Here is an 18,116-nt window from a genome sequence, read left to right on the forward strand (position 1 = left end):
AATATCAGGAATGACATAATGCATAATTCGACGAAAGTAAAAATGCATAATATTTTTAAGTTATAAAGTTTTAAGATTGTCCACACACACATTTTACAGTAAAAGCAAAACAGCAGAAAATATATATAATTTACACAAAAATTTTGTTCCTACTATTAATATTAATTTTGTAAAATGTATTTTATATACGTGATAATAATTTAGATCAATTTGAATGTCGTCATTTTTATAAATCGATTTCTCAAAAAGTATATTGCGATATATTGATGAATAAATAAAATATAACGCCAATTAATTAATTTATCAATCTCACATTTAGAAAAAACGAGGAAATCTTTTTCTTGATATAAAATCTTTTGATTCATCTTATCAAATTTATGTTTAATATTTTTATATATTTGTAATAATGAGTTTTATTGTTTCACTAAAAAATTATTATTCAGTGGTCATAATACATATATATGTAAAATAATTTTTACTCTTTCAGATTTTAGAGATATTTTTTATTATAAACGGAAATTATTATTTATGATGATAACACGAACTCTTCCTCTTTATTCTCTCTTTCTGTTTTATATATATGTGTATATATATAATTTTAGGGGTGGTTATATATAACCTCCAAATAACGTTATATATTTCAATAATATATATTCCAAATTACGAATGTATATTATAAAAAAAAATAGCCTACATCACAGAAAAAGAGAGCATATTTCCATTTCAAAAGTTTCATCAAAGCTTCAGATTGCGCGAGTTTTATAAAATACAAGATTTTACTTTTTGTACGACAAAGATGCGAGATATAGTATATATATCTCGCACTTCCTAAATTATTTGTTCTCTTCACTCAATTGGGGTTGAATTTTTCTTAACAATATCGGCAGTCGCAAAACACGCTTTTTGCTACTGCAAATCGTTTTTGCCAGTGTTTAATGTTAAGGCGAACCTATTCAAAATGTATATGTTTGTCATTCGAAAAGAAAAATATAAAGGGTTCTATTGGCGCACAATATATAACCTACAGAAATGAGACTTCCCTACGATATTCATCGACAGATGCTGAACGCAAATTGTCATCCGGCAAGAAGAGTTATTCATCCGATTCTCCGCACTTGCCGTCTCAATCTCAAATTGTCATCGCCGGTGCGGGGACAGTCGCCAATTCGGTTGCTTATCACTTGATACTGAATGGATGGAACGATGTTCTCGTTCTGGAACAAAACACGTAAATTTATTTCTAATTTATATAATTTATATTTCAGATTTCGTCCAACTCATAATTGTCTTTTAGCTGAATACTGCATATCTAGAGTGAAGAAAATTCATATATAGCAATTGATATTTTTACGTTTAGGGAAACAATAAGTTAAATAATTGATTAAATAAATATTCTCTGATTCTAGAATTGGCAGTGGATCCTCACACTTTGGTTCTGGTACACTTGGACTCTTTAAACCAATTTCACGCAGAAATCTGATTGCATATAGCCTTAAATTATATCAACAGTTGCAAGATATGGGCTATGATATAGGATTGAGACAATGTGGTAGTCTAAATTTGGCACAATCCAAGGATAGGATGGTAGCTCTTAAAAGAAGAATGGCTTACAATATACCAACTGGATTGCATTGTGAAGTATATAATTTATTTTTTACTATTCATAATATAATGTATATCATATTGATTTAATATAGATTGGTTGTGCTTAAGTAAACCAACTAAAGATTGTAATGCTGTAAAGAATTCTTGAGGAAAAGTTAATTATACATAAATATATAAATATATATATATATATATATATATATATATATATATATATATATTTCTAATATAGTATTTTATATATATTTTGTAACGATATTGAAACAAATCACATATACATTATAATATGTTAAAATCAAGTTTATAAAATTATTAATATATTATAGATCTTGGGCAAAGAAGAATTGAAAAAATTACATCCTTACTTATGTGTTGACGATCTAGAAGGAGCAATTTTGGTACCAGAAGATGCTGTTGCTAATCTAAGTGCAATTTGTAAAGTCTTAGCAAAATTGGCAAAGCAAGGAGGAGCACGATATATTGAGCACTGTCATATAGAAGAAGTAAAGACTGAGAAAGGGGCTGTTAAAAATGTAAAAACTGAACATGGTACTGTTTCTTGTGAATATTTCATTAACTGTGCTGGGATGGTAAATATGTGTTTGTATTAGTTTTAAATATACATTAATGATATTCATAATTAGAATCCTATATTATAATATAGGACTCTATTTATAATTAATCTGATATATTTGATTGTCAATACTTCAGTGGGCTCGTGAATTAGGATTAAGATGCACTCCACCTGTCAGAATTCCTGCATATCCTGCAGAACATTTGTATGCTGTTATACCACCTTTGTCATCAAAAATCGATACATCTCTGCCATATATACGAGATTTTGACTCATATTCATATGTGAGAGAATGGCAAGGTATATATATATATATATCTTTTCTTATATCTTTAACATTGTGTTACACATTATTGATGGATAATAAAGCATATGTAGCATTTAAAACTGCATGTATTATTGATGATGATAAAGCTGTCAATGATAATGACATATAGGTGGATTTTTACTTGGCTGGTTTGAACCTAATGCAAAACCTGCATTTGGAAGCAGTCGTGTTCCTTCAAAAAATTGGATGGACTATGTGAAAAATGATCCAGCTCATTGGCAGCTATTATGGGACAAAGCTATACATAGATTACCAATTTTAAAAGAAGTGGAATATCCAAATATATATAATTGTCCTGACAATTTTACTCCAGATGGTAGATGGATATTAGGGGAAAGTCCAGAAGTAAAAAATTACTTTGTTGCTGTTGGAATGAATGGCAATTCATTGCAAGGTATACTTTTTAAACATGTCTAAATTTGTTAACTTTTTTACCATATGTATATTTTTATTATGTATAAAGCTTGATATTTTTAGCTATATATTTTTTCAAAAGGTGCTGGTGGAATTGGTAAAGAAATCGCTGAATCTATAATAAATGGTGAATCCACACAAGAAGTGCTCCCATTCAATGTACAAAGATTTCTAGATTTGCACAATAATAAACAATATTTACAGCAAAGAATGAAGGAAATAGTTGGTCGAAATTATGCTATATTATATCCTCATCAATCAGAATACAAATATGCCCGTAAATTACGTTGTTCACCTTTGTATTCTGTTTTGGAGGAACGTGGTGCAGTTTTTGGTGTAAAAATGGCCTATGAACGTCCACTTTATTTTGATTCAACTTATAGACGTAAGTTCTTTTAACAATACATTTTTTTTTACATAAATATTAACATTTTTGGTATTCACAAATATTATATAAATTTGAAAGGAGGACAAAAAAAGCCAATTATGCCAAAAGGCAGTTTCTATAAACCAAAATTCTTTGACTTTATGAAGGAAGAATTTCAAGCATGTAGAGAAGGAGTTGGAATAATTGATATGAGCTCATTTTCAAAGATCGAAATTAAAGTAAATGAATGTTGCAATTAAAACGATGAAGTTAGAAACTCGTTACAAGTTTTTTATGCATGTCACATTTTTCAAATTTCAGCTATGAGAAAAGTTTATTCTCTATTTAAAATTTGTAAAATTGATAAAAAATGTATAGTTTCTGATTTCATCGATTTAACTATCTTCTCATTTTAATGATCGATTTTATTACAGTCTAGTCATGAAGAGGTAGTAGAGTATCTACAACAATTGTGTTCTAATGATGCTAATATACCAGTCGGCGGAATAGTTCATACAGGAATGCAAAATGAGAAAGGTGGTTATGAAAATGACTGTATACTAGTGCGACAAAGCGAAAATAGTTATTTCATGGTCTCGCCCACATCACAGCAGACGCGTGTTTATCAGTGGATGTCTAGGTAGATGATATTTTGCTTCTAATCTTAAATAAAAAGATACATAACATTAGATCAGATAAAAATCCAGTTTTAAGTATTAGTAAAAAAATACCAATACAAAAAAACATACTTGGAGAAATGCTTTTTGAAAAAGAGATTTTTCACTATAAAAATTAAATTTATTATTTCGATTGCCCAAATTAGTCCTTTTATTTAAGCATCATATGTAAATGTTATTATTATTATTATTAATATAATTAATCATCCTTTTTTATCCAATAAAATAGACATTTGCCAGCAGATCATTCGGTAGGTCTTAATGATGTAACATCAAAATACACAGTGATCAATGTAGTAGGTCCCAAAACCACTGAACTGCTTTCTGAGTTATCTAATTCTGATATCAATCTTTCATCCTTCACTTATAAGGTCAGATTATTTTCTAATCATTGCTGATAATTCTTTTTTACCTTTTTTCATATGGACATTTTGAATTAATTATGTTTTTAAAATTGTAGACAGTAAATATCGCATATGCTTCAGACGTTATGGTAATGGCATTTACACATACGGGTGAACCTGGCTATTGTCTCTACATACCTTCAGAATATGCTCTACATGTTTATTCAACATTAATGGCTATAGGAAAGGATTATGGTGCAAGAGACGTTGGTGTTCTTACGCAACGTTTTATGAGGATAGAGAGATTTATTCCATTCTGGGCTGAAGAATTGACACCATATGTAACTCCATATGAAGCTGGAAATGGCTACAGGGTAAAATTGAATGTTGGTATCGGAAACTGAATGTATTTTTCTGTGTATATTTATACATTTGAAGATAAAATGAATGCTTCTATTTTAATACATAGTCGTTTCTTTTTCTTTTTTTTATATTGTACAAAATCAAAAAATAGAAAATTGCTAAAAAAAAAAGCTTAAAATATAGAAGCAATATAATTTATATTAAAATGGAAAGTTGAAAATAGCCAAGTTAAGATAGTTTAGATAGGGTTTGGTATTAAATATTTGATAATTATGCTGCACAGAAACAAGATTATTTTATTGGAAAATCTGCTTTACAACATCAAAAGAGGCAGGGAGTAACAAAGCGATTAGTTTTATTTGTACTCGATGGTATGGATTTGAATAAAGATGTATGGGCATGGGGTAATGAACCACTATATCGAAATGGTGAATTTGTTGGTACTGTTACATCAGCTGGGTAAATATCTGTTTTTTTTTATTAATTTTGGATTATTATGTTATCACTTGTTTATTTCATATTATTTTCTCGTTGGCACATTATTATGTTACTATTACTCTTTCAGCTATGGTTTTGTAACAGAGAAACTCATTTGTCTTGGATTCATTGGTCTCCCTGGAGCAAGATCTAAGCAAGAAAGACATGTTATTACTAAAGACTTTATAATGGATCCAACAGCCCATTATGAAATCGATATTGCTGGTACTAGATTTCCTGCTAAACCACATATCCACCCATTGCCTATACCAGTATTAAATAGCAAGTTAAATCAAAAATATATTCCTACTCCAGTTATCTCGTATCAAAGTGATATTTCATGTTCAAAATAATAGTCATTTTTGTATAATTTTCATGTCTGAGATTTAAGAAATAGAAATATAAACATTATCTGTAGTTCGCTATATGATAAATAATAGTTTATGGAATGTTTAAAAAAGTGTATAAGTTATGAAATTAAAATTTAGTAATTTATTCTAATTATTATTCCCTTTTATTTCTAGGTTACTTCTCTCTATTTAATCTCCGATTTCTTATTGCTTATAGCACTTTAAAACACTTTTGACCACTATCTTTTTGTATTGCTTTCTGCGATTGCGTGATTTCTTATCTCACTTTCTTATTACACGTAAGCATTCTGTTTGACGTTACAAAATTCGAATTTGCTTGACCAATTAGGACGAAAGGGACAAAGATTTCTTGCACTGATTGGTCAATCAAACGCTTCAAAACTATTATTAAATGGAACGCACCAATAGTCACTTAATCACACTAATGTCGTAATTCGGTACGGATTTTTCGCGCATATGTCACGTGGTAAAGATAGTAAAAGCGTATTTGCAGAGCGTGGTAAGGATAGTAAAAGCGTGTTTTGTTAGGTTAGATTAGAATAGAACAGTTTGTAACTTGTAACATTTCTTATATCATCTGTGATTTTTAATTGAAAAATTGGAATAATAAATCTGTTCAGATATGTCTATAAATGAGATAGAATTAGACGAAGAAGACGAAGTAAAACCGAAAAATTTTCACGAATTAGAATTAGACGACAGACTATTGAAGGTAATTTGAATAATTTAAAGAATAATATGAAGAATATACTAAGAAATAAAAAAATTTTTTAGGCTATTGCAAAACTTGGTTGGACAGAGCCCACATTAATACAAGAAAAAGCAATACCTCTGATACTTGAAGGAAAGGATGTCTTAATTAGAGCACGTACAGGTTCAGGCAAAACTGCTGCATTTGCAGTGCCACTTATTCAGAAAATATTGGTAAATAAGCGAACACAAAAGAAACAGCAGATTAAGGGTCTTATTGTTGCACCTAGTAAGGAACTATGCAAGCAAATTTATGATGTTATCATGTGCCTGACTATAAAATGCTATAGAGAAATTAGAGTAATTGACATCAGTCCACAAACAGATTTAAATGCACAGAAACCATTACTTAATGAAATGCCAGATATTATAGTGGTTACACCTGGTCGATTATTGCAGCATCTAAAAGCAGGAAATTTGATGCTGAAGCATAGCCTAGAAACATTAATAATTGATGAAGCTGATCTGGTACAAATTTATATTATAGATAATATATATTATAGATAATAAATTAAATATTTCTAAGCAGAATCATTTAATGATGTTTAAACTGTGTCATTAATTATTTCAGCTCTTTTCATTTGGATATGAAAATGAAATTAAAGCAGTATTGACTTATCTACCAACAGCATATCAAGCAATTTTAGCATCTGCTACGTTATCTGAGGATGTCAAAGCTTTGAAAAAATTAGTTCTACACAATCCAGCAATTTTAAAACTAGAAGAACCACCTTTGGCTCCTCCAACTCAATTAGCTCATTATATTTTGGCTGCAGAGGAAACTGATAAAGCTGCCATTTTATATGCTTTGCTGAAGTTACATTTAATTAGGTAATATATCGTAATGCAATATTTTATATTTGGTTATATTTTTGAGACAATTTAAAGATCTTATATCTATTATCTTTTTACTACTCATATTGTTGAGTTTAGTTACTTGATGCTTGTAAGCATCCAAGATGCCTTATCTCATCTATTGTTTTTAAAGCTTTTTCACATACTTATGTGTTACAAAAATGCGAACGAGAAAAGTGTGACATTTGAAAAGCACTTAAAAAATACAACTAATTTTGAAGTTTTAGACGATATTAGAACTTCATAATTTTTTTTAATAGAAAACGATATTTTTCAATTGTAAATCAATTATTTCTTATTATTAGGGGGAAAACCATAATCTTTGTAAATACAGTTGATAGATGTTATAAATTGAAGTTGTTCCTGGAACAATTTGGTATTCCCACTTGTGTCTTAAATTCCGAGTTACCGGCGACTTCAAGATGTAGAGCGGTTTCACAATTCAACAGTGGCACTTATGATATCATAATAGCATCAGATGAAAAGGCATTAGAAGAGGTAAAAAAATACGCATGTTGTAATGAAATATATTTATATTATATATATCATTATTTTTATTTTTTACAGCCACATATAATAAAAACGAAAAAGGATAAACGAAAGAAGGACAAAGAATCGGGTGTAGCGCGCGGCATCGACTTCCAATTTGTGTCCAATGTAATCAATTTTGACTTTCCGTTGGATATAAATTCTTATATACACAGAGCAGGACGCACTGCTCGCGGGACAAATCAAGGAACTGCCCTTAGTTTTGTAGCGATCAGAGAGAGACCGCTAATGGAGAAAGTAGAAGAGCATTTGAAGTGCATATACAATTGCGAAAATCTATTTAAGACTTATCAATTTAAATTGGAAGAAGTGGAAGGCTTCCGGTATGTATTGCTCAATTCTTCTGATTTTATATATATAATATATTGTTATGATTGAATTGTAAAACAGTACAAAAACACTTTTATTCCTTATTATTTGTTTCATCTTTTTATTTTTCATCTAACATTACGTTTTTTGATAATAAATTTGTTTCATTTTGTAAAATTGTAATAATTTTAGTTATCGTGCAAAAGATGGTTGGAAAGCTGTTACAAGAATTGCTGTCCGAGAGGCACGATTAAAAGAAATTAGACAGGAAGTTATAAATTGTGAAAAATTGAAAAGTTACTTCGAAGATAATCCGCGAGATCTGCAATCATTGCGCCAAGACAAGGCATTACATACTGTGAAACTGCAGCCACATTTAAAAGATGTGCCTGAATATATAGTACCACCAACTTTAAAAGGTATCATGGGAATAGGGAAAAGAAAAAGAAAATTTGATAGGGATGCTGCATCATCAGGAGCAACGGCTGTCAAATCGAGACATCAAGCTCGCGCGTCAAATCCGTTGATAAGTTTGCAAATACCAAAAAAAAAATAATTTTTTGTAAATTAATTCAGTGTACTTTATAAATCTGTTACGATTACACATGATGTATTTATATATAATCATGCATAACCACAAAAATTCTATCTGTAAGGACCCTTCTATCTTGCAATTAGCTTACTGAATTTTATCATGCATACAGAATGAATTGAGTTTAGTGTATCTTATAGAGAGAAATAGGCTTAATTCATATCAACTCTACAATAAAAATAAAAAATATAGAGTGATTTGAGAGAGAGAATCAATCTTGGGTATCTTTGTTCTTTAATAAGTATTTATTAATTAATCACAATAAAAGAAGCAAAGATATCTTTGTCTTGATTGGTCAATTAAATGCTATTGTACATGAAAAAGTTTTAATCGTAATCATAAAGGCCGTAAACAAATCGACCAATCTCAATCGAGCATTCGAATAACGTACAAGAATGTTTATGATTGGTTGATTTGATTGTTGGTAGGATTTTTGAATGCACGAGGTTATGTGGGGACGCTCGCGTTTTAGCATGTATAAAGTTTAATTATATTTCAATAGACGGAAATCCAAGCAAGAAATTATAATAATAATTAGTAAGTGTACATACAGAGAACAAGAATGCGCGATTCACGATCCTATATGTCCCTTCTGCTGCTTCAGAGGGAGCTAGGATCTTCGCTTACCACAGAACAGATTCTCTCCAAGTAGGAGCAGGACGCTTGTCATTCGTTTGACATCTTCCATGGAGAGTTATTAATCTGGACTCGTATCGAACAGTATAAAATGAGCATGATTGAGACTGATTGTGTAGATTCCTCGTGATCGAACTGCTGGAGCGAAGTGTAATTGTAATGGCCGCGACTTGACTTTTCTAGGCAGAAAGCACATTTGTAATGTTACGTGAAGCAACACGAAGGCAAGAGCGAATGTAAACGAAAAGAGAGAGAACTGTATATATAATAAACTATATAAACTAAATGGACTGAGAATGAAACGCGATTAACGCCACTGTGTCGTGTCATTATCGTTCCCGTTATCGTCATCGAAGCTTCAATCGCTCATTCGTCATCGAATCGACGAACGGTGCAATACAGTGTAATAGCTGTTCTTGCATACATATATACATCTATAAGTGTACATATGTGCGTGTCATACAGCTTCGAGTAGGTGGGCGAGGCGTGTTCTCGCGCTCTGGTTCTCCTGTTTCCTACACACGGCGAGGATCACTCGCGCGCGAGCGACTCGTGTGAGTAGGCACGTGTGTGTGCGCGCGCGCGCGCTCATGCGTATGTGTTGCGTGTACGCGTGTAAGTGAGTGCATTCGAGTAGCGAGTGAGCGGTGGTGCGTCGATCGCGCGATCGGCAGCGATGAGCGACGACAGGAGCGAGGATGATCCGATAATGGACCTCTGGTACAGCAATTGGGAACAGCAGTGCGTCGAGGCGCTCGAGTCCGAGCCCGATTACGAGAATCAGCTGCACAATGAAAAGGAACTCTACTCGCAGCAGATGTGGACGAAATTCCAAACCACCGCGTCGGCCATCGCCCAATTGTACAAAGGTGATTCTACGTTCGCAATGATGTATGTATTTCCCGATTTCCTTCTCTATCTTGAAATGCGCAATGGAGTGCCCGAATCATTCGATGACGATCAGTTGCTGTAAATGCGTGGTTATCGACATGTCTGTCTCTCGTCGCGAAGGTTACGAGAACGATCTTTTACGCATGGCGATCTTACGACGTTTCGTTCTCGCAGCTTTTAACAGACCCGTTTTATACGGATATCGATCCAGGAATATAGCCATTAAGCCTTTAAGCCTTTAATTACCATTTTACAGACCGCACGCTGGGCGTCTCATTATGGGTGCCCTTTCAGACCGCCGCTGGTACTGTAACATCGTTATACAAAGGTGCGTGTCTCTCAGTTTTATGATCACCTTTGTCAACAATGACCCTTAGATAAACGCGTGGCCATCCCTCCTTTCTCTGTTTTCACCTTCCCTTCCGCCATCTCCTTTTCTCGTGTCGCAGCGCTTTAATAAAGTCTTGTATTTTTTACGCTTAATCTTCGTTTCTTGAAATATGATTTATATTTGAAATATGACTGTCATTTATGAAGCTGCAAATAAGTATAATGGCTGGCTATACTCAGAGTCAGCTGTTACTGATTGTGAACAATAAACGCAATTTTATGATTGATACAATACCGAGAAATTAAAGAATGCTTATGTGTTTTTTTTATTTTAAGAGATTTTATTATATATGTAGAATTGAAATGTGTATATATATATATATATATATATATATATATATATATACATACATACATTATACATACATACATACACAACATACATACATACATACATACATACATACATACATACATACATACATATATATATATATATATATATATATATATATATATATATATATATATATATATATTATAGCACACACACACACACACACACACACACACACACATATATGTATATATATAATTTTATTATATTATATATGCAAAATTAATTTATTTGCATATATTATTAAGTTATGTAAGAAAGTTTTAAGCTTGTTTAGCAATGTAATTATTACTCACACATTGCAATATCTACATATAAAGAAAATTTTTAGCAAGTCATTGCAATGTATCTTATATTGGTTATGTATATATGTTTTTGGCAAGCTATTATTACATCTTCTCATATATAGTGGATGTATAATGAAAAAATCACTGTATAATAGTGTTTTTGCACCATGTTTATACTACATCATTCTTTTTATACTTATAAGCAGAATATGCTTTTGAAGTTTGATCATGTATTTCTGTGTCTGTTAACCAAAAATTGTTTAAACAGATTCAGTGGATTGTATGAGGCGATGCAGTGATCTGGGAGTGGAAATGGGGAAACAGAAACATTGTAAAGAAATAATGAATTGGGCTAGAAAAAAAAGACGTATGATACGCAGGGAAGATCTTCTTGCGTATCTTGCTGGCAAGCCGCCACCACCACCTCGACCGCATCCACACAGGTTTGTTTCTATGATTTATTTTCAATATTATTAAATTGGACTATTGTCCAATTGTCCATTGTTGACTATTGTCTTATTTTATTAAATTAACAAATAAATGAATAATGTTGATTGCTTTTTAAACTAATATGACGCAATGTTACAGAAGTTCACCTAAGCCTCGCATGATGGTGTGTGGTTCTCCATCGTCACATAGTCAAACGCCAAGTATGGTTATTGCACCAGCACCAACAGCAGGCAGTGATCCAGATCCTGAGTTACACACATTTAGGGAAGCCATTGCATTATCTGGTATATTATTTTTTTATCTTTTAATTTAATTTAAAATAATTATATATTTTATAGACTTTTTTAGACTTGATGGTTATATTATTTATGTTAAAATTGCAATATATTTATTTAATTCTTTCTATAATATTTCTATTAAAATGTGTATATAAAATTAAAAATTAAGATACAATCACATTTAAATATAGAACAGATAGAATTTACATAGAACAATATACCTATGATGAAATTTTGCAAAACATTGTGACATCTTTCCAGGTTCTCCAGTATCTCGACGTGGCGGAAGACAAGCCGAATTGTCGGCTTTTATTAACAACGAATTGGCTCGGCATCATAAACGACCTGCTTCGCATGATGTAGATATGGGATCACCCACGCACAAACGTACGCGTACTACACTGTAACGGCGCGCGATACATATGGTAGCTTTACTCCCTCGCTCCCTGTTGATTAATCGATCCGACTAATGACTAATAACTCAACTCTCCTCTACATAACTCTCGGTTATATGTTAATCATTGGAGGAGAAATCGGTGGTGGTTCACACTGCCAGGTAAGTACGTTCGTATATATCTTCAGTAGCTTCTGCTGCCGATCTCGATTTGTATCATGTTCAAAATTATTTAACTTCTTAAAGCTATACTTGTACAGTTAGTTCTGACCGACGCATATAATTTAAAATAATTTAAATATAGAGACACAAACTATATATATATGTATATATAGTATATATGTAGGGAACATTATGGGATGTTTATTTTGGCAATATATTGGCAAAATAATAATTTACACATGTCAAACGTTTTTATTTTTAATTATATTAGATTTTATTAAAATTTATAATTATATATATTATATATATTATATATATGTATTTTTTGTGTTTATGTATACAAAAGTACAGAAACGAGAATGCATAAAATATTATGTTGCAACTTATAATATTATTTAAAATGCTCACGTTTACTCATGCATGATGATTAATTTCACTTTTCATATGCAAAAGTTTGTATCATTAGAATCATCATATTATCGATTTGTAAATCAATCTAATAGAAAAATTATGAGCAAATGTGTGACGTTATTTGAAATGTTAAGTCTATATGAATTAAATTTATACATATATTGATATGTATATTCAAATTTGCAGTGAATAATAAGCATCCTGATATTTGTCAATCAATTTTGTTGCCTTCTTATAAACATTCGAAATTTTCAATAGATGAAACAAAGAATATTTATATGCTATTTCAAAATTAATAAGCCATAAATTGCCATAATTTATGGCAAAATAAAAAAGCGAAAAGATATTGTAAAATATTTGTTCTTGCATTAAAGTTCCTGGTTTTCTCACTGATGTTATATTGAATTATAATGTCAGAAATGAAGAATCATACAATTTTTTTCTTTAACTACATTGAAATAAATTAATTTTGTGTATGTTACCACTCCTACTTGCTAATATAGATTGATAAAATGTATTGAAGGCTTTTTTGTCTCGTGGATTAATAAAAATAGCCAAAAATAGCCAATCTTGGCTAATTATCATAAGATATATTTTTATTGAGAATGTAAAACACAGATGAGTTATATATATATTATATATAAAAAAGGTAGTTTTTATAGTAATAGAGAGAATAGTGATTACAGTATAATATTCTACTATTAATAGAATAACAGAAATTTTTAATAATAGTAGTATTTCATTAATATTTTATCGAATACAAGTGGTGGTGTACAAAAAATTAATTTATGATATATGCAAGAAAAGTTTTTGTCTTTTCTTTATAGATTCAAATTTTCTGTTTCTAAAATTATAATTTAATGTGACTGCAGTGATAAAATAGGAGTTTTAAACATGTTTTTAAATTGCTTATTATATAATATTGATTTTAGGTAACAAATATAATAGTATGTTATTAATAAAAAGTTATAATAGTATGATTCATATACACAAAACTATCGATTTTTGTTACATTTTAAATTTTGTTTAACAGTTATCAAAATTGACTAATCTATTCTCATGTTAAAGTATTTCTGAATATATAGTAAATTCGAACCTCTATTATTTATAATACAAGTAATATATATATACCTGTTTTTTTGTTTGCTGTTTATTTATTTAAAATTCTTTGCATTTTTTTCTGAACACTGTGCTCTCATTTCATCAAGTGTATTGTCATAGATGGAAATTATTATTGTCCAATTTTGTAATTTATATGGTCAGACTATTATGTTATTGAAATGATTATGAAGTCAGAATTACAAAATTATAGTATCAATATTTCAAAGGAGAATATTCAAAATATTTAATAAAACATTCATTTCTCAACTCTATATAAAAAGCGCTAGTTATGAATATTATGAAAATGTAATCGATAATATCTTTTAAAGAGATCTCTGTGAGAGAAAAGAAAGAGTCTTGATTATGATAAACCAAATTTTTAATATATATTTGAAATGTGACAAGCAAGATGAAGGAGGTAAATTAAAGACGGTAGGCATGTGTAACTGATCTATTATAATAAATCAATATCAATATAGCGAGGAAAAAGTGATGCGATAGTATAAATTTGATTTATTTTCTTTGCTGAAAAAAGAAGAGGTCGTCAAAAAGATACCAAACTTTTACATCTTGAACAAAGTCTACGTTAATACAAAAAATGAATTTAATATTCCATAGCTCCATAAGGACGTGTTCACTTAATAAAAACTTAATATACGTAGACTTTGTTAGGATAAATGGTTCCAATATATGTATACATGTATATATGTGTACATATATATGTTTTATGTACTTTATATATATATATATATATATATATATATATATATACATATATATATATATATGTATAGAGCAGTGTATTTTATTAAACAAAAAAAAGAACGCTTAACGATTGTGCGTTTAATGTTTTGTGCCAGAGAGTGAGAGCCCCACACATATGTCCAATATGAAAGTGGTTGATTGTAAATGTACATTATTTCTAGCTAATACATCTCATATTGCTATGTATCTGTATTTTCACAGATTTTTAAAAATCGATTTACATTATACGACAATTACACGACAAAAACTGTCGTGTATTCACACATACCATATATAAGATAACATGTTTGATTTTGACTTTAATATAGAAAGTAAAATTAGTTGAAAATGTTTAAAAATAAATTTTGGTCATAAAAGAGATTCTATATGATTCTTCATTATTGGATGAAGAAGAGAAAGATCAAAACAACATCAACTTTGGGGTTCATCAGATGTTAAAAAGAAAAAAAGTTTTGAAGAAGTTTTCAATATCATATTATTTACTATTTTCGAATTACTAGAAAAATGATGAAAATTTTACAAATATTTCTTAGAATTAACAATTTAATATTTTACTTTAAAATTATATGTGACCTCAAAATAATATTCAATCATCGAAGGAGCTTTAATAGAAGATTACAACATAAAATTACACACATTTTCTCAGATTTTTTTATATAAAAGCAAAAAGTCTACCATTTTTGTACTTAAATTTCGTGTCTAAAGTCATCTACATTATTAGGCAATAATACATGATACGACAAAATATTCTCTTCATTTAATATTCGAAACGTCATGTTCTCTCTGTTTTTATCTTTAAATATGCCGATTTAACGCATATGTTTATATATATTACAAAAAAAATGTTATTGTGTCATGCTATACTATGTCGTGCCGTATCGTATTATGTCGTATAATGTGCATCAATTTTAAAGCTCCTAGTCCATTATTAAATTATGACGTCTGAAATGAGAAATTATATACATTAATCAATATGTCAAAATAAATTACTTTTTTAATGCCATTTGATAATTTAAATTAATAAAATATATTAAAGATATATTGATAAAATATATTAAAGATATATTAAAAATGTATGTTTTTTTATTTTGAAAAAGAATCTAAATCTTAATTAATTAAGTTTGTAAAGTTTTTTACTAGAAATGAAGGACCCATGCAGATGAATTATACATGCATTTGTCAATAATGGAAAAGTTTTTGTTTTGATATATTTAATCTTAATCAGTCTATATTTTTTTGAACGCCTATATATGCAAGAGGAAGCTAATTAATTTAGATGACTTTCGTAAAAAATTTATATGTGATTTCTCATTTCTGATGATATAATAAAATATAGCTGCAATAAGAAAACAGGAGCCTTGACTGCAAACAAATAAATAAAATTGCTATTCGCGTTAATGAATTCGTTATCATTTGATTTATAAATACAAAATTTACTTTTATTGTTTAATTTGTTTGTAATAGTCCGTTTTGAAAATTACATAGAAGACGATTCCTATTTCGTTTCTTCGTAAGATTATTCGAATGTCATTCTCATCAAAGGAGCAAAAATTGTTCAGTTGTAAATATAGCATATGCTAATTATGATAAACATAGATATAGTGCTAATAATTAATATCATTACTAATATTATCTACTATGCGATAGCTTTAACAATGATATTTATCAATGATATCGTGCGATCGGCAATTAATAAAATGTCGAGGGCTTTTCCCTCAATTACAGTTTTCTGGACGAGGTTGACGATACGTCAATTTCGCGTCAGTAAGAACATACAGCAACGGTGGAGAATTTATTTTTTGCGAACGAATCATTTACATGTTTATTGTACATGCAGATGATGGAAGGATGGTACTGGTTTCACGATAATGTAAAAAGACCGAATGAAAAATTTGTACGTTTACATTGTTCTTAAGACATTTCTTCCTTCCATCTGATTTCAGTTGTTGAAAACATTTTCTGCGTAAATGTCGTTTTTTTCGTAACTCTATGATAGAAGAAAGTAATACATTACTTAGGTATATATTGTATGTGAAGATGCCATACTTAGGTACACTGTACCCATAAGCGAACACACCAAATTCGACGAAATGATGTCGAAGCAACTCTACAAACGCACCGACTTGTTTTCGTTTCCGTTCCAAGTATTCGTGATACTTAACTGCATAATCGAAACATCTATTCTTGATCGATTAATATTTATTTGGAAAAAAATATATACTGTCGAGAGTTATTTTCTCAAGTCATATTTACGAATACTAGTGAAGGATACGGTAGAGAATTATTCTTTTATTTACTTATAGCTTCTTACTCTCTTTACTTCCGAGAATTACTTACAACTGAGATCGTTGATAATTATATATTCTTTTTTCTTCATTAGCGAGTAGACGATTCGAACATTGATGGATTTCATTGATGTAATTGGCATTTTCCCATCTTGCGTAATAAACCAACGCGTACGAGACGACACTTTGAGATCAGCGAAAAAATTTTCCCACATGTGAGGAACTTTCCCTTTCTCATAGAAGAATTATCTCGTCGGAAATCTGTGAGCCATTATAAGATAATATATCTACAGAGACAATGCGTCGAGCAAATTTGAAATTATAATGGTTTTGTTGATTAAGATATAATTAAATTTAGATACAAAAAACAAATACATGTTATGTAATATTGAAAAATTATATTTTAAAAATTTGTTAAAAATCGGTTTTTAATATAATACATTTAATATAAAATTATAATTTAATAAAATTCAATAGTTTCGACGAACAAAGTTTGTACGGAATTGTATTAAACCAACTTGATATAAGAAATATTTATGTCAAAATACGAAAAAATATCTTTTTATGTTTATGAGTATAACGATATATTTATACGAAAATATGTAAATGTATAATAATATAATGATGAAGAGACACGCGTTTAATAGATGTCTCTTCAAAAAAACACAAAATACATATACTTGAGAATATAATGAAATCAATATACAAAACCTCTTCTCCCCTGTTGTAATAGCATATTTATAAGCTAAAATCCGGAGATGAAGAGAGTGAGGAGGAATCACTTCATGTATTATATTATTCACAATTATATTGTATTTCGTACATTCATGACGCGTAGAAACGTATAAACATACGTTTGACGAACGTAAGGCACCAAAAAATTTTTTACGAGCCTATTCTTTGCTTCCTTTATTATTCCAATGCACATTACTGCAAGTTGCATTGGTACACTTTTGCGAGAATGTAGATGTTGCGAGAGTGTACATGAGACTTGCACGAATATGACGTCTTGATCAAACATGAACATGTGTTCATAACAAGACGTGAAATGGTGCTGTTACTTTCTTTACGAACATAAGAAGCTTGTATATTTTTGCGCCTCTTGTTTGTAAGATAATCATTTACAAATAAATCACGAGAGAAAGAAACTTCTC

General features: G+C 29.9%; 3 protein-coding genes across 5 annotated transcripts; all 3 read left to right on the forward strand.

Moving 5' to 3' along the window:
- The first annotated feature begins 692 nt into the window (after positions 1–692).
- On the forward strand, positions 693–5,650 carry LOC126849149 (pyruvate dehydrogenase phosphatase regulatory subunit, mitochondrial-like). The gene is made up of 12 exons (XM_050590740.1): positions 693–1,228; positions 1,407–1,638; positions 1,932–2,195; positions 2,317–2,479; positions 2,617–2,901; positions 3,004–3,306; positions 3,388–3,527; positions 3,723–3,928; positions 4,195–4,336; positions 4,426–4,695; positions 4,956–5,131; positions 5,238–5,650. Exons 1-12 carry the CDS (start codon positions 936–938, stop codon positions 5,500–5,502), a joined length of 2,739 nt encoding a protein of 912 aa, XP_050446697.1. The 5' UTR covers positions 693–935; the 3' UTR covers positions 5,503–5,650.
- Positions 5,651–5,984: 334 nt separating this feature from the next.
- LOC126849176 (probable ATP-dependent RNA helicase DDX56) lies at positions 5,985–8,585 on the forward strand. 2 transcript variants are annotated; one of them, XM_050590791.1, is made up of 6 exons: positions 5,987–6,232; positions 6,295–6,738; positions 6,842–7,101; positions 7,431–7,623; positions 7,693–7,997; positions 8,176–8,585. In XM_050590791.1, the coding sequence occupies exons 1-6, from the start codon at positions 6,143–6,145 to the stop codon at positions 8,537–8,539; spliced, it is 1,656 nt and encodes a 551-aa protein (XP_050446748.1). In that variant the 5' UTR covers positions 5,987–6,142; the 3' UTR covers positions 8,540–8,585. The 2 variants fall into 2 exon arrangements, with proteins under 2 accessions (XP_050446747.1, XP_050446748.1); XM_050590790.1 differs by having other exon boundaries at positions 5,985–6,232; positions 7,431–7,997.
- A 508-nt stretch (positions 8,586–9,093) lies between these two features.
- Positions 9,094–18,110, forward strand: LOC126849239 (telomere attrition and p53 response 1 protein). Of its 2 annotated transcripts, XM_050590903.1 has the most exons (5): positions 9,128–10,080; positions 10,359–10,430; positions 11,385–11,559; positions 11,705–11,850; positions 12,106–18,110. In XM_050590903.1, the coding sequence occupies exons 1-5, from the start codon at positions 9,888–9,890 to the stop codon at positions 12,249–12,251; spliced, it is 732 nt and encodes a 243-aa protein (XP_050446860.1). In that variant the 5' UTR covers positions 9,128–9,887; the 3' UTR covers positions 12,252–18,110. The 2 variants fall into 2 exon arrangements, with proteins under 2 accessions (XP_050446861.1, XP_050446860.1); XM_050590904.1 differs by lacking the exon at positions 10,359–10,430 and having other exon boundaries at positions 9,094–10,080.
- The last annotated feature ends 6 nt before the right edge of the window (positions 18,111–18,116 follow it).

Source organism: Cataglyphis hispanica, chromosome 4 (genome assembly GCF_021464435.1).
Source record: "Cataglyphis hispanica isolate Lineage 1 chromosome 4, ULB_Chis1_1.0, whole genome shotgun sequence".
Classification (NCBI taxonomy): Eukaryota; Metazoa; Arthropoda; class Insecta; order Hymenoptera; family Formicidae; genus Cataglyphis; species Cataglyphis hispanica.

Excerpts from the sequence above, each read along its gene's own strand:
- LOC126849149 (XM_050590740.1), top strand. The coding sequence starts at position 936 with ATGTTAAGGCGAACCTATTCAAAATGTATATGTTTGTCATTCGAAAAG. Across the intron at positions 3,929-4,194 it reads GTTTATCAGTGGATGTCTAG|ACATTTGCCAGCAGATCATT; the intron begins GTAGATGATATT and ends CCAATAAAATAG. Across the intron at positions 4,696-4,955 it reads GCTACAGGGTAAAATTGAAT|AAACAAGATTATTTTATTGG; the intron begins GTTGGTATCGGA and ends TATGCTGCACAG.
- LOC126849176 (XM_050590790.1), top strand. The coding sequence starts at position 6,143 with ATGTCTATAAATGAGATAGAATTAGACGAAGAAGACGAAGTAAAACCG. Across the intron at positions 6,233-6,294 it reads TAGACGACAGACTATTGAAG|GCTATTGCAAAACTTGGTTG; the intron begins GTAATTTGAATA and ends AAAATTTTTTAG. Across the intron at positions 7,998-8,175 it reads GAAGAAGTGGAAGGCTTCCG|TTATCGTGCAAAAGATGGTT; the intron begins GTATGTATTGCT and ends TAATAATTTTAG.
- LOC126849239 (XM_050590903.1), top strand. The coding sequence starts at position 9,888 with ATGAGCGACGACAGGAGCGAGGATGATCCGATAATGGACCTCTGGTAC. Across the intron at positions 11,560-11,704 it reads CCTCGACCGCATCCACACAG|AAGTTCACCTAAGCCTCGCA; the intron begins GTTTGTTTCTAT and ends GCAATGTTACAG. Across the intron at positions 11,851-12,105 it reads GGAAGCCATTGCATTATCTG|GTTCTCCAGTATCTCGACGT; the intron begins GTATATTATTTT and ends ACATCTTTCCAG.